The sequence below is a fragment of the Saccopteryx leptura genome, chromosome 2, assembly GCF_036850995.1.
Source record: "Saccopteryx leptura isolate mSacLep1 chromosome 2, mSacLep1_pri_phased_curated, whole genome shotgun sequence".
Classification (NCBI taxonomy): Eukaryota; Metazoa; Chordata; class Mammalia; order Chiroptera; family Emballonuridae; genus Saccopteryx; species Saccopteryx leptura.
In genome coordinates this window covers 312,886,996-312,909,454 of record NC_089504.1, presented here as the reverse complement: position 1 = coordinate 312,909,454, position 22,459 = coordinate 312,886,996, and the positions used below count along the sequence as shown (strand labels likewise).

Sequence of the window (22,459 nt, the reverse complement as noted above, 5' to 3'; positions counted from 1 at the left end):
GTTGGAGATGGAGGATGAGACGAGATTAAGGAGACTAAGGGAAAACTGGAGAGGAACCTCGTCCAGGTGGCAGGGAGAATAGACCGGAGCGGCCGCTGATGACTTTGAACTTGGTACCTGGCTATGGCTAACAGGATAACTCTTGAAAAGTATTCCCGATACCGTGGTGGGTAGCTCCAGAGATGGCCCCTGGTGAGTCATGCTAACCACTGTCGACACTCTCTTGCGATGTGATTTTGCCGTTCCTCTCATCAAGAGGTGGAATCTGCTTTTCCACCCCTGAATCTGGTCTGGCCTTGTCATCGCCTTGACCAAAAAAATGTAGTGGGAGGGGTGATGCGTGACTTCGGAGGCCATTCAGCTTTGTTTTTGTCCCTCCTGAGACATTCCTACCACTATGTGAGGAATCCCAGCGTAAGAACGCCTCTTTGAGCAGAAGGCCCAGGTGTCTCCTGTCCTGGCCCAACCTGGCTCCCATGTGACCTTCTAGCTCACTCTGGTTCTGTCACTGAACCCAAAAGAAATCAGCTCACCCACCCAGCCAAGCCACCAAGAGATGAGACATAATAAACTGTGGCTTCTTTAAGCCACTAAACTTTGGGCTAGCATGCTGCACGGCCACGGATAACCGGCCACTGTGTCTCAGTGACTTCATTCAAAGCTCTGGATGATCTATTCACGTTAGAGTTTGTGTGTCCATGTCGGAGCACGGTTCAGAGATTCTGACTTCTCCCTCCTTTGTTTCCGGCAGCACTTCTCCGAACTTCTGGATGAGTTTTCCCAGAATGTCTTGGGCCAGCTCCTGAACGACCCTTTCCTCTCCGAGAAGAGTGTGGCGATGGAGGTGGAGCCATCCCCAACCTCGCCGGCGCCACTCATCCAGGCCGAGCACAGCTACTCTCTGTGTGAGGAGCCCCGGGCCCAGTCACCGTTCGCCCACGTCGCCACTGGTGACAGTTTCAATGACGGTAAACTCAGGGTGGAGTCTCACGAGGGTGTGGACTACGTGTATTGTATTGCCAGCCCCATGCTTGCCTGGTGTAAAGCCTTGTGCTTGGGTTGTGGGGACAGGCAAAGAGGCAATGGGACACATTTCTCTGCCCCGGCCTGTGTACTGTGGGGACCTGCTGTGGCCGGATGATAATGGCTTTTTTCTACCCTGTGGATTGGGTAGCAGGACGTCCTCTCGCAAATCAGGATGGCCTCTCTGGTTGATAATTCCAGTAAGCCCATTGTTTCAAGAGGTTGTACCATTTTTTTTTATGAGAAAGAATTTTTATGACAACTCTTCTCTGTAGTAGCTTCTTGGGCATCCTCTCGGCCCACTGCCGCAGGTTCTGTGGGCTCTCGTGTGTATGAGATCTTGGTGATCATTTATTCCTGTACTTTCTTGACACTGGCCCCCTCATGTTCATCATCAGTGTCATTGGCATGGTTATTTGTTGAAGCTCTAGTTTTCCTGGTCTTCTAGATGTTAAGATGTTTGGACCAGTAACCCGCAGGCCTTTAATTGGAATATGCCTTATTTTCCAAACTCTCTAAGGTGTGCATACCTTTTAAAATGAGTTTGTTATGTTTTGTATTCTCGGAAGTATGCCCAGCTATTTTAGTAACTTGAGTAAGTTTTAAGAACTGTATTCTCTAGGCCCTGGCCAGTTGGCTCAGCGGTAGAGCGTCGGCCTGGCGTGCGGGGGACCTGGGTTCGATTCCCGGCCAGGGCACACAGGAGAAGCGCCCATTTGCTTCTCCACCCCCCCCCCTCCTTCCTCTCTGTCTCTCTCTTCCCCTCCTGCAGCCAAGGCTCCATTGGAGCAAAGATGGCCAGGGCGCTGGGGATGGCTCCTTGGCCTCTGCCCCAGGCCCTAGAGTGGCTCTGGTCGCGGCAGAGCGACGCCCCGGAGGGGCAGAGCATCGCCCCCTGGTGGGCAGAGCGTCGCCCCTGGTGAGCGTGCCGGGTGGATCCCGATCGGGCGCATGCGGGAGTCTGTCGGACCGTCTTTCCCCGTTTCCAGCTTCAGAAAAATACAAAAAAAAAAAAAAAAAAATATTCTCTAGTCCTTCTTCTCATAGAAGGATGATGTGGAAGGGGAGGGACCACTAACACCACCTCCTTTGGCTTGACCTGGGTGGCCTCCCCCTCTCCCTAGACCACTGTACATATGACAGAACCTTTCGAAAGTGACTCCCTATGGAACAAGTTCCCTCACGCTGCCCTTTGGTGAAAGGCAAATATATCTGTATCTATTTCTTCAAATAGGGCATTTCCTTGGGGGTGTTCTGAGATGTGCTAGCCGCTAAGAGAACCAGCTCTGGGACCAGTAAAACATCATGTCTTGGGGCAGAGAATGCTGTAGGTTTCTTCTTTTCCATCTCAGATACATTCTTCCTTTGAATAGAGGTGGACTGCCCAGCAGTCCAGGAGTTTTGACCTGACATCCTCAGGGAAGTGAGTGACCCAAATTGGGGGTATGGATTCTTTCTTGGCTGAACCCTGCAGGAGCCCTAATTATATGGTCCAATTTTTCCTGACAAGAGGTTAGGTGCATGGTGACTTAAGCCCTTGTCTTTGTAGTTCGTCCACTTTCTCTCCATCAAATCAGGAGAATGGGGTGACAGGAAGGCTCTTGGGAAGGAAAGGAGGAAACAGAATTAAAAAAATTTGGGGATGTGGAGTTATTGCAAAGGTAAGATGAGCTGATGTATTGAAAGAATTTAATACCATGCCCATCATATAGCACTTCAATAAATCAATTTTTTCTTCCTTCTCTCCTCTCCTCGTCTGTTGTAGAGTTATTATTGTTGTTCTTTCTTCTTTTTCCTTCTTTTCCTCCTTCTTCCGCTTCTCCTTTTCCTCTTTTTCTTTCCTCTCCCCCTGTTCTCCCTTTTCCTCTTCCCTCAATTCTTATACAATCACTTTTAGGAGTGACCTCAATTCCAGCTCAGGAATGTGGGCTCTGTTATGACTGAATACTCCCCATTGGTGTTGCTATGAGGAAGAGAATTATAGAAAGTCAGCCTTCTTCTGGGTTTCACCTTAATAAACTCATGCATTCTCTGCCTTAGTTTCATTATTTTAACCATGGATTATTTTTAGCATCCAATGACAGGTTGAATTAAAAGTCCTTTAGATTGGTTCCCATCCTGGAGTTTTGTGTGGGGATGGTTTCTATGTGACCTTTGTACCTGCCTTTGCACATGGTTTCCCCCCAAACTTACTTTTCTGCTTTGGCTGTTATTTCTGCAATTTTCTTGATGCCTCTATTTCAAGCTTACTTTTTTTGTGGAAGTTATTTCCGGTACCGCTCGTGTTAGTTATCTATTGCTCTATAATATGTAAATCTCCCGAAATTAGTGGCTGAAAATAATAACCTTTTATCACCTCTCATGATTTCTGTGGGTAAATAATTCAGGAGTGGCTCACTCTGGTGGTTCTAGTGCGGGCTCACCCATGAGGCTGAACTCAGATATTGTCTGAGGCTACAGTCATCTGAAGACATTTCCAGGATTAGAAGGTCTACTTCTAAGGAGGCTCACTCATATTTTGATGCTGGTGAATTGGTTCCTCTCCACAGGGCAGTCCCGATTCGCTGTGGCAGACAGCACGCAAGGATGGGCATGCCAGAAGGACAGGATGCCCAGGGGATTTCTCAGAAGCTGACTGCCACAGTTCTCATAGTGATGTCTGTAAAGTGACTTCCTTCATATCTGAACTCCTTTATCACATGTTATCAATGCCTTACAGCATAGTGATCCATCCATCTAGTGGTTCTTGACTTGTTGAGGGCAAGGCTATGGGAGACTGAAGCACGGTCCTAACCGGTGGGGGTGGCATCACATCAGAGAGACCCCCACTCTGCTCTCGCATGCGTTTGCGTGGCCCCGCACTGGGCTGCATGTAGTTGACCAGGTGGAATTGTCTTGGCTTGTAGCAATTGTCTTCGGTGGGGTCCATGTCAAATGGTGCTTTATAAATGCTTTATGATTCATTTTTGAAATTCATTCCAAAGCCATTTATTGAGTATCTATCTTGGGCTTAACCTACCAGGGACTTTTCTAAGCATTAATAGGTAAAGGCATAAACAGAGTGTATAAAGATCTCTGCTTGAGGTGGGGAATAGAAAATAAGAAAAAGTAAAATATATAGTATATTTGATGATGATCAGTGATATATTTTATACAAAAATAGTTTGGGAAAAGGGACAGGAAGTTCCTGGCCGGAGAGGGCAGTAGAGAGGAAGAGCGGGCTCTTCGTCCATACAAACTGCTGTAACACAGTATCACAGACTGGGTGCCTTACAGGCAATAAAAGTGTATTTCTCACTGTTCTGGAGGCTGGAAGTCTGAGGTCAGGGTGTCAGGAGCGTGGGGTGAGGGCCCTCTTCTGGCTGCAGGCTTCAGATTCCGTCTGCACATGGCGGGAGGAGCTAGGGAGCTCTGGGGGGTCTCTTTCATAATGTACTCATGGAACAATGCCATTCATGACCCTCATGACCCCCATTTGTACCCTCATGACCTGAGCAGCTCCCCAAGGGCCCACTTCCTAATACCATCGCCTTGGTGGTTCGGATTTCAACATATGGTTTTTGAGGGACACGAGCATTCAGACCATAGCGGAGTGGGGATTGGGGCTTACAGCAAAAATAACAGGAGATGCAGGCCAGAACTAAATGTATGTCTCAGAGAAAGGCTTCCAGGCACAGGAAACAGTGAATGCGTAGGCCTTGTGCCAGGAGTATGATAACAATATAGCGATACTTATACTGTATTCACATCATTAGCATCTGTGGTGTTGGCCGTTCTGCAGCCTGGCTGTTCTAGAATATGCAGATTAGAGATGGCCTGAGCAACCCGGCCAACTGACTTTTCCCTTCTGTTCTACGTGTTGGTTGAATACCCACTGTGTGTCAGGCACCGCCCCAGAGACTTGTTCCCACACAGCAGTACAACTGAGGTCCTGCCTGTACGTAGCTTGGAGCCTGGGGAAGATGCCATGCACCCAGATCCTTTATCAGACAGAGTGAGTGGTGTCCCAGGAGGGAATTAAGCTAGACAAGTTGACAGGAGAGAGAGCATGCCCATCGGTGATCACAGGGAAAGTTGCGTAAATGAGGCAGAATTTCTTTGGACCTTGAAGGATTGAGTCGAGTTTCAAGAGTGGTGATGATAAAAGATATCTGGTGAAATTGGCAGATTTCCCAAAGTTCAAGGTCCCTCTCTCTTCCATGATAACACTATTATTATTATTATTATTATTATTATTATTATTATTAATTGTGTGGTATATCATAAACTTTAATGCAGTGAAGGGTTTGGAGAGTATAATTTTTTAAACATCTGTTTTCCAGTTATAGTCGATGTACAATATTATATTCATTTCAGGCGTACTCTCTGTTTTTAAATCCTAATCAGTATAAATGCAGCATAATGGGACTCCTGGGTGCCACCCATGTGAAGGGCTTAGTGCAAGGAGAGCTACTCAGCCCATCGTTTCCGGGAAGCCTTTCTGATCGTTAGGACAGAGCACACATCCTTCAGTCCCACCAGTGGGTGCCTTGTTCTGTTTAAAGATCTGACGCTGCAATAGGTTGTGCTAGTAATTGGCTGAGAACAGTACAGTGTGTCAGACTATTTTGTGGAGTTTCTGACCCACAGTGCATCACTGTTATTTACCGGTTTTTCTCGGAGGAGAAACCGACCGCCCTACGCCAGTCGAAGTGCTTTTATTAGAAGGGGATAACGGACATGGAAGTCACCATTTGGGGGTGTGAAATTAAAGTTAGGCCGTGGACGTGGATGGATGAGGAACATGCTTGAGAAAGCTTGGTCTAGGTCTTTAGCTTCAGTTGTTTTGCTGAGTTTTGTGGATGACCAAATTTCTGGGAACAGAAGGGCTTGACTCATTTGAACTCCATTCTGCATGTCCCTTAAGGGAGGACCAGTCCACAACGGTCCCTCTAGAACCAAGTGCTCTGTTAGGCAGATCACTTACCTGCTGGAGGAGGATGTTGGTTCTTTTGGCAGCATATAAATTGGCAGCATTTAAAAATTGCTGTTCTTATAGCCTGACCTGTGGTGGCGCAGTGGATAAAGCGTCGACCTGGAAATGCTGAGGTTGCCGGTTCAAAACCCTGGGCTTGCCTGGTCAAGGCACATATGGGAGTTGATGCTTCCAGCTCCTCCCCGCTGTCTCTCTCTCCTCTCTAAAATGAATTTTAAAAAAATTAAAATAAAATAAAATAAAATAATAAAAAAGAAGCAACCACTATGAGTTGATGCTTCCTGTTCCCACCCCCTTCTCTCTCTCTCCTCCCTTTAAAATCAATAAATAAAATGAAATTTAAAAAGGTAAAAATTGCTGTTTTTATTAATATTCTTTCTCTTGCACCGGGAAATCAGCTTAGCCAAACTAAGAGTCCTTGTTTCTAGTGATGATTAGTGAGTATTTCATTATACCCAATAAAACCCATGAGTCAGATCATCTTGTCCAATTTTACTTAGATTAAATGCAGTTCTTCTATAATAGCTTCTAAGCCCAAAACAAAATGATAAGATAAACAGTTTGAGACTCTTTCCAAGTTTATTAGGATTTTTCTCCTTCTTTTACTCCTTCTTTCTCTCTTTCCCTCCCCCCATCTCCCACTCTTAACCTTTTTTTCCTTTCTTCCTTCCATGTTCTTTCCCCACTAACTTCCCCTTCTTCCTCTCCCTGATTCCTTGAACCCCAGACCAATTATATCGGACACACATATAGATGTTTGCAGCTTGTTATCCCATCATGGTCCTCAAATGGACTGTCAATCCCTCAAATGGTATCCAAAATTGTGGGCTGTCAACATTTGTCAGTTTTTCTGGTGAGAACATATGTAACTTTTTTTGGATCCTCAGAAGAGTCTGCAACCAAAAAAAAAAAAAATAGATGAAGAAGATTGGGACATACTGGTGTATGATTACATAGGAGTCTGTCTTCGGGGCCAAATTTGTAGACTTTTCTGAAACGCTCGAGTTGAAGAACTCTGTGTGGTTCAGCAACCGCTGGAGCCGGTCCTCGGAATGTAGGCTCAGCCTTCAGACCTTCCAGAGAGACATCCCCCATCTCCATCCAGCCCGAGCCTGTCTCCCCACAGCGAAGGCTGTTCAGCAGATGCTAAGCAGCGTTTTCTGTTGGGAGAAAAGAAAAAGGAGGTTATCCAGAGATAGGCGGAACATCCAAGGAAAACGTAAAATGTCTGTGGCTGTTTTTATGCTTTGATGGAGAAATTGAAGCTCCTATATGAATGGCCACGTCTGTGTCTTACCACACGGGGGGAGAGCTCCACGAGTTACCCTGTCTTCCTCAGGTCCTGCCCCTTTGAATTATGCTAGGTATTCATTTGCTTTGTTCCTTAATTGCAGTGATCTTCCTAAGGAAAATAAAATAAAATAAAACTTAATAGTGCTGGACTCAGGCTGTTTGGAGAGAACCAGACATGATCTCTATCCTCACAGATGCTATAAGAACAAAGTTAGAAAGTATGTCCAACATCAACAGACTCAGCATGAACTGGACTAACACAGAAGCAGTCTAGGACAGGATTTGTACCACGCCCAAGTCAAGGTGGTTTTCTTTTGGGTGGAATAGGGGACTGCCCCTGTGGCTGTTCCAGGTCTAGAGAGAAGGGGCCAGGGACATACATAATGATCAACTTCTTTCTGATTTAGCTTGCTAGAGCTAGCAGGGCCTGTGGCTGGCTGGGGAGGCAGGCTTGGTGCAGACAAAGGAAATGGATGGAGCTGTTTTCACAGGTGGGCATGAGAACAGGAGTCTGTGAGCCACCGCTGACCAGATGCTGGAGGGATGTAGCTTGGGGGGGAAGCAGGACCGCCTGCTGGTAGGAGGTGACTCCAGACTGATTGGGCAACAGGGCCTTAGGAGAGTGGGTTGGAGCTTTTTGGAGGCTAGGAAAGAAAATGCTGTCTCATGGCTGACAGTGCCAGGGCAGGGCAGGTCAGGCATGCATGGTTACAGCAACGCCAGGGGATGCCGGGGGAAGCAGAAAGGTGTATGACCGGCACGGCAGAGGAAACAAGGGATTTTGAAATGTTCAGATGGAACCCATGGCAGGGTGAGCACACGGATCGAGTATGCTGAGTAAAGGAAAGAGATGAGTCATAATGACGTGGGTTTCCAGCCTGCGGCGTTAGGGATGTCTTGATGTCGAGATGTTCCCAGGAAGTGGGACCTGATGGAAAGTCACAGAGGAGCGATGAGCAGCTGTGTCTTCCTCACGTTTGGGCTGAGCTAGGCAAGAGCATCATTCTGAGCCATCTTAGTTGGAGGGGGTAGATTCAGGGGTAGAAAGGAAGATGTGCTCGTTTCTACCTACAGGAAGTAGCTGGGTCCACTGACACGGGGGCGGGGGCTGGTGAAAGCCCTGATGTGGTCGGGTTGGACGAGCAGAGGCACAGACATCCTCTCCAAGACTGAAACCTGGGACTGTGATATATACCTTTCTTTGTCCATCACCTTTTATTTTCTTTTTCTAACAGGTAAAAAGAATAACGGTGCTTCTCCTTAAAAAAAAAAAAAAAAAAAAGAGTAAAATAATGACTTCCTTTGTCTGCCTGTGGCAGTACTGGAATAGTATAGAATAGTATAGAAAGCCATGTGTTCATTTATCTAGCAATTAAGCTGGCTTTGGAAATTCATGAGTGAGGATCATCCCTTCGGCAAAGAAAAAACTTTATTTATTGCTCAATAAATCTTTTGCAATCAATCATTTGTCCACCAGTGGTTAATTCAGACTTGAACCACTGCCTCCTGCAGGAGGACCTGAGATGCTCACAGCAGAGCATTGGCAGAGGATAGCTGTTAGTTACTCTCTCGAGTCAAATTACCTGGGTTTGAATCTGGGCTCTGCCTCTTACGAATGGCATGATCTTGGGCAAGTTGCTCACCTTGGGTGCCTCACTTTCCGGGTCTTTAAAATGGGAATAATAATGCTTACCCCATACTGTTGTTCTAGGGATTAAATGCGTTAATATGTATTAAGTAAGCATTTAGAAAAGTCCCTGGCAATGAGTAAGCACTAAATAAATATTATTGTTGCCTTTATACAAATTACTGCATAGTTAACTACATAATTGACCAAGCGGACACATTATGAATGACTGGAGTAAGGGAAAGAGGTTCTGTATAGCCAGGAAAGAAAGGACAGAGAGGGAGGTATCTGAGAGAAATTATACTGATCACGACACTCGTCTAATACGCGAGGGACATTTAGAATGGCGCAGGGAGCCCTCAGAATGTTTTAGCTATTACTGGTTGATCTTCAACTGGAATTCTTCACCTCATGAACATTAGATTCAGAATCTATATAAACTAAGATAAGAAGTGTAGAAAGAACCAATAAAGCACCTACCTTTTTATAGTGGCTGAGCATGGGCTCAAGAGAACATTAATTGAGGAATAATCACTGGTGGCTATTCCATCATTTGTCTCTTCTTGAAAAACGACATATGCAGCCACGTTCAAGGCCGTGGAGGTGGTTTGTCTGAGTGTGCGTCCCTGGTCTGCCAGGTACCAGTTGTGTAACTTCGGGTGGGTTATTTAATCTCTTTGTATCCCTTGCTTGTGTGAAGTGGAGGTAATTGTAGCACCAGCCTTACATGGTTAGATTAAATGAATTAATAGATATAACCCACTTAGAACAATATTTATTATATAGTAAATACTTGCAGTTAAGTGTTTACTATTTTTACTCTTATCAGCACCCCGTCCTGCCACTCACAGTTGAAGGTTATTTCAGGTTTATGTCACCCAGGGAGGGGACCACAGGGAGACAGCCCTTTACTTTCCATTTGAACACGTAGTGGGCTGTAGTTCCAAATGATTCTGACACATTCCACTGAATTCTTGCCCTCCCCCCGCCTCCAGAACCTAACCGTACCATGTTCCCTGGAAGAGATTTTTACATCAACAACTGGTCAAGATTTGCTAACTCCTTTGGAAAATTTCAAGGGACAGACACAGTTATCAAAGGCTGAGGGTTTTAGATGAGGCGTATTTGTTTGACAAAAATTTCCTTTCTACATTAGACATGTTCTATAAATAGCTGATGGATATAGATGTGGGTAGATCTTGCAAGTGGTATTGGTCCCGTGTGATTTTTCTTTCTTTTTTTTTTTTTTCATTTTTCCGAAGCTGGAAACGGGGAGGCAGTCAGACAGACTCCCACATGTGCCCGACCAGGATCCACCGGGCATGCCCACCAGGGGGCGATGCTCTGCCCCTCTGGGGCGTCGCTCTGTTGCATCCAGAGCCATTGTAGCGCCTGAGGCAGAGGCCACAGAGCCATCCCCAGTGCCCGGGCCATCTTTGCTCCAATGGAGCCTTGGCTGCGGGAGGGGAAGAGAGAGACAGAGAGGAAGGAGAGGGGGAGGGGTGGAGAAGCAGATGGGTGCTTCTCCTGTGTGCCCTGGCCGGGAATCGAACCCGGGACTCCTGCATGCCAGGCTGACGCTCTACCACTGAGCCAACCGGCCAGGGCCCGTGTGATTTTTCTTGTTTAGATCTTTGATCCATTTTGAGTTAATTTTAGTACAGGGGGACAAACTATAGTCCAGTTTCATTCTTTTGCATGTGGCTTTCCAGTTTTCCCAGCACCATTTATTGAAGAGGCTTTCTTTTCTCCATTGTGTGTTGTTGGCCCCTGATTTTTCTTTTTAAGAATATACACACACATTATATGTATACACATGTACGCGTGTGCATTTGTATATGTATACATACACACACACATAACATCTATGTGTAGTATAACATTTACAAAGAAACCCATGCACTCCTAATTTAGAGTTTAGTTTTCTCTCTCCCCCTTCCCTGGAATCAGTATCTATTCAGTGCAATTAGTTATGTGGAACATATGGAAACGATCGAGGATCTGCCTTGGCTTAGATTTCACATCCTCTTTAGCTCCTTTTGACCGTCCACCCTGCTGTCTTGATAATCCTGGCGTCTAACCCCGTGGCTCACAGCTGCTCCATTTTGTCCTTGGACGTGAAGGACTTGTTCATCACCACGAGACAGTGGCTTGCTTTTATTTCCTGGCTGATAGCTAAGTGTTGATGCTAAGGAGATGTGCCAGTGGAGTGCGACCTTTGACAGGAAGGTGCTGAAGCGAAGTCAGATGGCATGCGGGGGTTCTTCTTACTCCCTGCGCTGCACCACTGACCTTATTGGGTGATGCTTTTCTTCTGCAATGAAACTTCAAAGGCGTGTAAACACCACTTAGGGAAAAACATTTCTTTTAAACTCAATATCTGAGCTTAGAGCTTTAGAAATCAAAAGGGAGAGAATGTGCGCTGATACTTGCTTTTGTAGTTTTAGCCAATAGCCCACACGTCTGAGGATCGTCACACTTCTACACCGTGGTGGCCCTCCTGGATCTTTCTGCCAATAAAATAAAAATACGGAAATAAGGTCGGGTGGAAAATTATAATACGTGTCCTCCTCATTCCCTGTTACTCTCTCTTTTGTTAACCTCCTGCCTCATAGGTAATGTGTCATTTTGTTTTTCTCTGATTTGATGTTTATTTCCACTGAGGGATGGAGGACAGGCCAACACCCAGTAGTTCAGAATGAAAGCTCTCTTCTCTCATTTCGGCTGCCACTGGAGTGTGGTTCTCCAAGCTTCTTCCTGGCTGACTCTCATCTCTCCAGTCATTTATTCTGTGACGTAACTGGTGGGCCTAATGAGTCAGTCTAAAAATATGTATTGATATGGTTCCCAATTGATGGTTTAGAGGAATTATTATGGAAACAACGGATAGCTATTTTGTTGCAATAGGTTCTGGTGTAAGGATATCATTTCTTGTGTGTGTGTTTGTGTGTGTGTGTGTGTGTGTGTGTGTGTGTATTCAGCTATATTGTATCAACCAGCTATGTTAATGCATTACAGAAAATGTGCAAAACTCATTAGCTTTTATAACAATCATTTATTATTATAGCTTTATGTTGTGTGTGTGTGTGGGGGGGGACTCAGCCTAGTGATTTTGCTGTTCTTGTTTTTTTTAGCTAGATGCATCCACATGTCTAAGGCTAGCTAAGAGTTGGCTGATTATAGCCAGGCTCATTTGGGACAAATTCCATTTTACATGTCTGTTAGCCTTCTCCTGGCATCAGGACACATCCTGAGACCTGACCCATCCTTCTTGTGTGATGGCCAAGTACAGGTGTGTAACTCCAGTTGTGCAAATGCATTTTACGACTGTACTTGGGTTAGGAAGTTAACATTCCTTTGGCCAAAGCAAGTCATGTGGACAGTCTCAGATGGGGATTAGTCCATAGTAAGTGGACACTACAAAATACACAGCAAAGGACAAGCATAACTGGAGTTGTGAAGAGCTGAAACCAGTAATACCATTTCTTACAGATCTGTTAAGGTGCTTATTGACTTGTTAATTCAAAGGATACTGAATGGACCCCTTGAGCCACTGGGGCTTCTATCTAATAATTCTCACGCTAAGGCATAAAATGGTACAGGAAAAAGCAGGCTGTGCCCAGGTGTGAATATCCAGGTACAACATTTTCTCAGTACAGGCAATTTAGAAATAGCCAAAAATTTAAAGGCAAAATGTCCCATGTGTTTGTTCTGAATTATTCTCCAGGGATGCACTTTTGCCATATTTCCTTTTAGTTATTTTTTATGATGTTCTCCATTAATAGTATAGACATTAATATCCAGGTTGTTTTCTTAATGTCTTATCATAAGTCTTTGCTTTGTTATTGATAAGGTCTAATACATGTAATATTACCAGATATGTAAATGTTCCATTGTATGGGTGCACCATAATTTGTTAACCTTGCCCTCGCTCTTGAATGTGGTTATTTTCAGCGGTTTGTGATTATACATAATACTGTAATGAGCATATCTTTACACACACACACACACACACACACACACACACAAACTATCTTGCCCTACTTTAGGAATATGAGCACTTTAAGAATGCTTAGTTAGATTGGTAGAAGAACCAGTTTTGTTACCTGTCTTTATTGTGTCCTAACTTTGTATTTGCTTTTTGTGTGTTTATTTTTGCCGTTGTTTTTGTATGCCTTGTGACGAACAAAAGTTTCATCACACTGACCACAACTTCACAGCCGGGGAATCTGGCCTCATCTCACCATTTCCTGGTAAAGGCTTGTGGCAGTTTTTTCGGCGATGTCTCCTTTGACTCTTAATTTTAACGTGTACTGAGGCTCTATGTTTCATCATATGTTCTCTCTTTCGGCTTCCCCCAGGGAAATGTCCTGCTCGGGGTGGATGGCGGAGACCTCTGCATGCCGTTGCTGAGGGGGAAAGGTGTGAGCTCCGCTTTCTCTCTGACTCTCCAGCCCTTCTGCACATCTGTCTTCCGTGTTTTCTCCTGCAGGTGACAGTCATGCGGTTCCAAAGCTTTTGGGAGAGAAGTTAGCATCTTCTTTTGGCTCTTCATCCTGCTGCTTCTCTGAGCAGAGCCAGGGTGCCCCTCTGGCCAGCAGAGTTCTGTGTCGGGTCCGGTGTGGTCTCCCTCCTCTGGCTGCTGTCAAGAGGCCCTTTGTCCCTCCCCACCGTCCCTTCTCAGACAGGATGTGGCGCTCACCCAGGGAAAGATGGAAATCCCCCCAGCACGCCACCACGCTCAGCAGCCTTCTAGAACTAGCCCTTAAAGCAAAAACACATCTTCTTGTCCGTCGTCAGTTTTACTCCAGGGAATAAATTGGGGCTGAGAAAGCGATGTCAGTTATAACTTGGGTTTAGGGGGCAGATCCTTTTCCTCTGTGGATGTGAATCTGACTGTTTCCCATGTTGAAAGGAAGTTGATTATGCAGATACCACTTAATAATTGCGAACTTGAGTCCTTAGCTTCTGTGCCCGCTCTTCCCCACCTCTGGCAGGCGTGGGTGATTTTCACCTCCCTTTTCTGGAGTAAACGTGACCCCAGTTCTTGAGTGTCAGATCGTGTCGTAGTGTGAAGGACTGCTCCCTGAACGGGAATGACTCACCGAGCATGTTGTGCCGTGTGGAGTGTTGAAATGTCTTTGTAAAGCCGGGGAGCAGATCTTTGCTTTATTTTCTGCTCACTTTAGTAAACTTGGGATTAGGCAAGGAATGCTGCTTTTGGAGAATCTCTGACTTGCTTTCTCTTGGCCTGAGACCCTGGTTGCCAACCATTTGCTTCCCTTTTCCTTATTTTTAAATGTGCTTATTTATTTCAATTTTTTTTTTTACCTTTTTATTGAGTTTTTGGGTGATACTGGTTAGCAAAACTATGCAGGTCTCAGGTGCACAATTGTTAGGTATTTATGTTGAAATAGATAACACATTAACTTGGTTTGAAAACCAAAGAGCTTAAGAGGTGACACATTGGAATTCTCCTTCCTGTCCTATTTCCCACCCACCCAGGTTCCTCCCCGCCTGTCCAGGAAGCCAAGTCTCTTTCTCTGATAACAGATCCTTCTGGAGTTTCTTAAAGCACAGTGGGACACTCACGTGAATACAAGTATGGATTCTTACCTGGCCATTCATTCCATTATCCATTTATCTCCTCTCACACCCTCCTTTGATCTTCTTTTATTCTCCTTTCAATAATTCTTTGTTGGAGCTTTTTTTTTTTTTTTTTTAAGAGAAAGCTCAGTGGTCCTTTGTTTTGCGTCTGCCCAGTGCTCTGAGCCAGCTCACACGTGCGCTTCTCCTTTCCCCGCAGACGAAGTGGAAGGTGAGAAGTGGTACCTGTCTACAGACTTCCCTCCGACCACCATCAAGACTGAGCCGATTACGGACGAGGCGCCTCCGGGACTCGTCCCTTCCGTCACTCTGACCATCACTGCCATCTCCACCCCTTTTGAAAAGGAGGAGCCTCCTCTGGAAATGCATGCCGGGGTACACTCAGTTGCCTTCCCTACGAACAGATTAGACCGAGAGACGTGGATTCTCTCCCTCTCTGAAGGCATTTACTCTGTGTGGAGCTAGTGGCTGTGCGTGTGTAAGGTTATCTAACCGTAGGTCGGTAGGTATCAAGGGGATGTTGAGTTGGTGTCAGCACTGATTATATCATTTTCTTTAAAAGTGTCTGGAAAAATTGGTAAAAGTATGATTTCATTTTTTTTCTATGATTGCTATTACAAAATTAAAAAAAATGAAACAGATAGATACTTATGGTTAAAAAAAAATGTACATTCTCCATGGGATTGACTTTTAAGGCAGTAGAAAGGACCTGGTTGGTTAGGATGATGGTATAGTGACAGTCCAGGGCTTACAGGGTTGTGGCTATCGGGAATGCTAGCTCCTGGGTAGTACTGATATTTTTCTTCCCTACTGTAACGCTGCGTTGCAACAACCTCCCACCCACCAGTTCTGATTGGTGTTGCCCCTGGGAAGCATGAGCACTGGGAAGTTTATTCCTTGGCAGAAGCCACACTGACAGCAGGTAGAATTCCACCTTTTCTCTGGGCGGTTCTGGTGTTTGCGATGGACCAGAACCATACTTGGACATCCTGTCCTCACTTTCCTTAATTTCAGGTCTCAGGTGATAAACAGGGAGCCAACCAACACTCTTTAAGTCAGATCTCCTCTGAGCAAGGTGTCATCATCTGCCTGTTCAGGACAAGGTGGCACAGAGCGGTGGAGCCACCCTGCCTGGCTGCGGGCCCCTTCTGTGTGCTCTCGACCTTCTGTTTATAAGAAGACAAGGGATTAGGCAGAGCTCCTTGCTCAATGCCTCCTTGAGAGCTCCGTGCTCAGCAGCTACCTGAGTCTCCTCATTGGACCGGGTTTCTGGCTGCAGGTTTTAGTCCAGTGGGTTTTGAGTATGTGATTAGGTCAGGGTCCTGGCCTTGCTCCCTGGGCAGACGGCTGAGTCTTCCATGGGCAGATGTCACCGGTCAGCAGGAGGCCTGGAGAGAAAGAATGCGGCCCGGTTCCCCAGATGCTTACTCAGTACAAACTGGTACTGGCCTGTGGTTCATTGAAATTGATCAGATGATTTTGCAGTAACACACATTTCTAGTACCACAAAGGCAGCAGAAAGAGGACTGGTCAGTGAGCCCTGGGCTTTTAGTTGGAGAATTCTGAGGGTTTTATCGGTTGTGATGCCAGGCGTGGCAGTGAGAAGGAGGGGAGGAGGAAACCCCCAGGATGAGTCACTGTGACAGGGAGGGTTTCCTCCACCCCTCCGTCAGAGCCACCCGTGCTGAGGGCCCCGGCGAGGCAGGGCCGAGACAAGCTGGTCCCCTGGGTGTTCCTTCGGGGTTGTCCCCGGTTTTAAAAGCTGTGTTTAAACTTCTTCCTTTAGGTCGATTCCTCATGCCAGACGGTTATTCCTAAGATTAAGCTGGAGCCTCATGAAGTGGACCAGTTCCTCAACTTCTCTCCTAAAGAAGGTCTGTCCCCACCCCCTCTCCCGTGTCCCTTCCGGTGCCCAGGTGTCTGTGCAGGCTCTGAGGAGAAAGGGAATGCGGGAGGAAGTGCTGGGGTCGCTTGGTCCCAGCGGCAGAGTCTGCTTTGCGAACTAGCTCTGGTAGTTCTTCGCAAAGAAGCCTTGATTCTAAGTACAAATCTCGAACGCTAAGATTTCCTTCTCTGTGTTTGCATGGGCTTAATTTCCGGCTAAATCTTTTACATTGCTTTTACTCCTAGCCCGAGCGATTTTTCAAAACCTTTGTAGGCCCAGTGCCTCAGGTGGAACAAGCTCTGTGTCCTCAGGCCATCCCGGTGGGAACTTGTGGGTACAGCCAGCCCCTTGCGCTGGGCGGTGATCATCCCCGGACACAGATAAGCAGACCTCCCACCGTTGCCCATGTGAACAGCTCTGGCTTAACCCTTTTGTGGAGTGAACTCACAGCGTATCTATCGGATCAGTTCAGTGCCCCCCAAGGTTGATTTGGGATGACAGCCGTGGCAAGGAGCCCGCTTCCTGTTCCGAGTGTTTGCGCACCTCACGGGCTCCTTGACACCTGTTGAGAACTCTCATGTCATACTGGAGTTGCCATAGTTTCACTTGTTTCTTCTCCATGCCAGTTTCTGTCTGACCTCTCCCTCTTGTTCTCAAGGGAAACCACACTATAGGAATCCTGCCTGCAGAGCCCCTGTCCCCCTAAATCGCATAGAGTCTAGTGAGGTCACTCTGCGTTCAAACCTTCCCTCCCGGGTCCTGTGCTTCTCAATTCTGTGCCTTCTGCCACGCTGTGGCCTTCATTTTTATTTATACAAGAATAGTCCATTAGTACGGTCAGCAGATAAGAACTTTGTCCATGCATTTGCCATGGAGGGGGTAGGCGCACTGTGGTACACGCTTGTGTGATGGTATGTACTTAATGTGTACCTGAGCTGTTCTCACGGCACACACTCTACCTTCATCCCTCTAGAAACTGACTTAGGAATTTGATTGCAGCCATTTAATCTGGGTTAGCATTTGCCTTTATTATCAGTAAAAACAAAAAGAAGAATTTAATTTTAAAATTGCCCTGGCTAAATAGCTCAGTTGGTTAGAGCATCGTCCCAAAGCTCAAAGGTGACTGGTGTGATCCCTGGTCAGGGCCCATGCAGGAACTGATCGATGTTCTGTCTCTCTCCCCCTCTCTTTCTCCCTCTCTCTCTCTCTCAAATCAATACAATAAACATTTTTTAAAATTTAAAAATTAGAATTATTGACTGGAAACCATATTGAGAGAGTATTTCTTTGCACTGGATACCCATTGTGCCTTTCAGTTTTCGATGCTGCTGCAAAGTCGGGTTTTTTCTTTTTTTTTTTTTTTTCATTTTTATGAGGCTAGTTATCTAGCAAATCCATGTTGCTTTTTTGATGGACGTTGCATTGTGCTTCGGAAAGTGTGGCCACTGGACTAGCAAGCCCCGCAGTGGCTCCGGAACCGGGGGTCCCTGGGGGACAGCTGTCTCAGGAGTCAGTAGCGGCCCTTCCTCATTATCCTAGACAAACAGACATGGGGACATTCAATAGCCCTGAGTGCCTCAGAGCTTGGAGGCAGAGTAGCTTGTTGCCCTAGCTCTGCCAGTAACTGAAGAGCAGCATTTCAAATGATGTTTAGAAATCTGATACTGAGGCACCTGTGGCCAAGTCGGTAACTCTTAATAGGGAGGCAAGAGGAGATTCAAGTTCACTTCACTGTGCCTGTCAGTTCCACGTGTGTGTGTGTGCGCGCGCGCGCGCACGCGCACACTTGTACGCATGTGCCCTCTACTTAGAAAGGAGAAAAGTATTAGAAGAATTTGGGCTGTGCCAACTGAAAGGGACAATGAATCGCTAGGAACTCTTGGCTAGTTCCCCAGAATGTCACAGCCCCACATGGGAGACTATGGCAGTCCCTAATAGGTGAGTCAGCTCCTGGCTTTTTTGTTTGTTTATAAGCATTTTCCAATGTTTTTTTTTTTTTTTTAAATAAGCATTGTTGGAAGATAAACTGAGGCATATTACAAATTCTGAGTGCATTTGAGCAAAAGTTGATCGGAACCGGGCAGCACCAAACCGGAAGTGGTTAGAAGCGCCCCACCAACCAGAGCTCGGGCCGAGACTTGCAGAAGCAAATAAGGACATTATTGTTGGCGGCAGGGCAAAGCCTCGTTGGCTGTTTGTGATTGGTGTCCTGAGTTTTTCATTTGGCAACCCTGAAGCATTTACAGGCTTCGGGTTTGGTTTCCTTGTGTAGGCACCTCAGTATAATGGCCTCCTTGTCTAATTCATTCCACACCATAGAGGGCCCTGGGTCTTCACGGCACGGGGGAAACCTGGGGTAACACACTCAGGACTCCAACTTTCTAGGTGAGCGGATATTTAAGGTGCATACTTACCCTCCTTAGCGGCCTGGAACCGCTGGCAAAAGAGATATATAGGCTTGTTCTAGAATAGTCTTTAGCTGTACAATGTGCCCCTAGGGAGCTCTTTGACAAGATGGGCAGAGAAAAAGAGAAGCATCTAGGAAAAAAGTGGCATGTTTGCAAAAGAGGAAAGAAGAGTTAAAATGAGAGAGAGAATAACAGAGAGAGAGAGAGAGAGGAAAAACAAAAATGTGTGCTGTGAATGAGGACGGGAGGCTGTGGCCGAAGGGGGGGTGGCTGAGTGGGAGGGGTCTATGGCCTGTCCCCCCGGGTTCAGGTATTTCAGTAGGGGAGTGGGCCACCTGGCTTTGTCTGCCACCTCCAGAGGCTGCTCTGGGTGGGGCCATTTTACTTAGGTGAGTAGTCTCGCCACAAAATGGCCTTTTCCATCGATAGGATGTCGGGCCTTCTCTAGTTGAAGATGAGAAGAGAAGGCTGAGGCCCTTCCCGGGCCCCATTGACGTAAGAGATGTCCAAACTTGTAAAGAATTTTTATGAGTTTGTTTGAGCCAAACTGACGACAACTGCCAGGAAGCAGAATCTCAACAGACTGAGAAAACGCTCAGGAGAGTGGCAGTTTTACGGCTTATTTTGCTTATTTTGTACGTTACGATCAGAGGAGGAGAGGAAAGACAGGCTCTATGAAATTCATTGGTGGTGGATTAAGGGGGCGGGGAAAAGCAAAGTGGGAAATCCTCTGGGATTGGATAAAAGGCAAAATGGAGAGCCACGTGTTTCTCTCATTGGTGGGTACAGGCTAGCTAATATTAATATTTACAGCACATAGGGATGGTACGTGGGGAACAGGATAACAAGGAGGGGTTCTGTGGTCTTGTGCACTGGTGTGGGTGGTGGTGTCTCTCAGGAGTAGGAAAAGGAAATTGCCCTGTGTTATCCTACCTGTATAAGAACAATGGCCACAGGGCTCGCTTAAGGTAAAGGTTTACCTTTGCTAGGGAGGAAGCCGTAGGTCTGGGAGGTAGAGACCCACCAGGACCTGCCCAGTTAGGAATGTGTGCTCAGACCCTCCTGTGGGGTTACTTTGGGTCACTGGGCTTGCCAGGGCTGCCATGTGGCCCCCGAGCTGTCAGGTTTATTGCTCTGTCAGCCCTTAGCTGTCCCCTGGCCGAGTGCACTCAGGTGTGTGAGGCACCCGGGCTCTGTGCCCAGTCCTGAGCGCTGAGCTCAGGGCTCTGGATGCCCCAGCAGGGGTGTGAGGCGGACAGGCTTTCTGAGTTCCTGACCCTGGGCACAGGAGCAGCGGCTGGCTGTCAAAGTATTGGAGCACAGTGGCAAGATCCTCCATTCAGGAAGAGGAGTGGGGCCCGGAGCTCCTCTGTCAGGTTGAACTCAGAGTGGCTTCTCTCTCCCGAGCCCAGCTGCCCTGGAGACTCATGTGGATACTGGTGGAGGCCCACGGGCCCTGGGAGGGTGTGTGTGTGTCCCTGAGGATGGGCAAAAGCGGGGCTCAGATGCGGGGGGACTTTGCAGGAGACACCCGCTCTGCCTTGTTCATTTTCCTGTGCCTACTTATCTATCTACAGATGTTTCCATTGATTTGAGGGAGAGAGAGAGAGAGATCAACTCATTGTTTCACTTAGTTGTACCATTTAGTTGTGCACTCATTGATTGTTTCTCCCACGTTCCCTGACCGGGGTTGGACCCACAACCTCTGGCATGCCGGGTTAAAGCATTATCCAGTGAGTCACCTGGCCTGGACCTGGACTTAGTACCTTCTGACCGAGTCATGCCTGACCTCTCACCTGCAGGCCCAACCATGCACATTCCTCCAGGAACAAACAAGCTCTCCTCAAATCCGTGTGGGCTCCCAGGTTTTGCTCTCTCTCTCTCTCTCTCTCTCTCTCTCTCTCTCTCTTTCTCTAAGATAATCATACAATTACGGGGTTTACCAGTCCAACTCTAGGAACGACACAAAACGAATTCTGTAGAAAGTTACGCCACTGTCCCTGTCTACCATCCTTTGCCCCTGCCATTCGGTCACCATGTGATTAGTCTCTTATCTGTTTCTCAGCACTTCTTTATGCAGATAAAGCAAATAGAACCCTGTATTCTCCTCTTCTCCTCTCTTATGAAAGGAGGGCTACCTTAGACACTGTTCTGCACCTTGATTATTGCAACAGCATCTTGGAGATCTTCCTCCATCAGCTCATGGAGGGCCCTCATTTCTCTGCTGCGTTGTCCCACGTTCTGCCCTGTGGCTGAGTGGTTTGTTTAGCCGCCCCCAGACCCTGCTTGGTCGCTGTCTGATGGGCGGAACTGCTCTCTGTCACTCAGCCCCCGTGGACCACCTGCACCTGCCGCCCACGCCGCCCAGCAGCCACAGCAGCGACTCGGAGGGCAGTCTGAGCCCCAACCCGCGCCTGCACCCGTTCGGCCTGCCTCCCGCCCACAGCCCGGCCGCGAGAGCCCTGCCGCGGGCCGCCTCCGCGCTGTCCAGCTCCCCGCTTCTCACCGCACCGCACGTGAGTCCCCGCGGACTTCTCTGGGCGGGATCCCTTCCCGTTCTGTCACCTGGACCCTCACCGAGGTGGCTGCCATTCAAGGCCACGTGCTTGTTATTCCTGTCAGGAGGTTTCAGGTGTAAAGCAGGGTGATGCTCTTAAAGAACCGTTTTAGGAATGGCTTGTCATCTCACAGTTCTCTCTCTCTGCACACCTCCGGTTTTATTCAGATGTTTATTAGACATAGTTATAGCATGAGGAATAAAAAGGGTACTGTTGTTCTCCTAATTATAGCCCACATATAGATTTACCATTAACATAGATGATCCTTACATCCTACAATAGGAAATCGCTTTGTTTTTAAATAAGCAACCTTTGGTGAATTTAAAAATCTCGCAGGGATTAAATGCTTTGATGTCTAAAGCTCAAAAATTAGTTTGCTGTCTGTGGTACAATTTTTTTTTTTTTAACTCAGTGACAAATTAGAGGTCATGACCCATCTTTTATCCTTAACATATATACTGCTCACAAAAATTAGGGGATATTTTATCGCTTCATATTCATTTTGAAATATCCCTTAATTTTTGTGAGCAGTGTATAAGTGTACTGCTTTTCAAATAAGAACTAGTGTGCCCGGCTGTCCGTCCCTGAGCCCTCTGCTCTCGGTTCGCACAGAAGCTGCAGGGCTCTGGCCCGCTGGTCCTGACGGAGGAGGAGAAGAGGACCCTGGTGGCCGAGGGCTACCCCATCCCCACCAAGCTGCCCCTGACAAAATCAGAGGAGAAAGCCCTGAAGAAAATCCGGAGGAAGATCAAGAATAAGGTGAGCGCTTCACATCTAGGCACTTCAGTGACCAAAGACCAGGAGCAGAATCAAGTCACGCCCCTCCCCTCCCCTCCCCTCCCCTCCCCTCCCCTCCCCTCAGCCAACACAGGCCTGTCCGTGGTGGGGACCTGGGCTCAGCCCTTCCCCCCGCCTTGGCTGGGAACGGGGACCTCAGTCACCTCGCGCCCGCCTCCCGCTAGCCCCTCCACCTGTCCCCTGGGTCAGCGGACTCCCTGTTTGGGTGTGCACACCCTGGGTATGAGATGACTCATTCAGGAGTGGGAGGGAAAAATGAGAACTTTCATTGAAATCATTAAAAAA

The 22,459-nt window shown here is 47.1% G+C and overlaps 1 protein-coding gene across 1 annotated transcript in view; it reads left to right on the top strand.

Annotated features, from left to right (window-relative positions):
• CREB3L2 (cAMP responsive element binding protein 3 like 2) overlaps positions 1-22,459 on the top strand; it is a 99,097-nt gene that overhangs the window by 55,350 nt on the left and 21,288 nt on the right. The window contains exons 2-6 of the mRNA XM_066362798.1: positions 752-968; positions 14,725-14,900; positions 16,312-16,399; positions 21,147-21,334; positions 21,989-22,135. Coding sequence (XP_066218895.1) covers positions 752-968; positions 14,725-14,900; positions 16,312-16,399; positions 21,147-21,334; positions 21,989-22,135 — 816 coding nt within the window. The remainder of the gene's footprint in view (positions 1-751; positions 969-14,724; positions 14,901-16,311; positions 16,400-21,146; positions 21,335-21,988; positions 22,136-22,459) is intronic.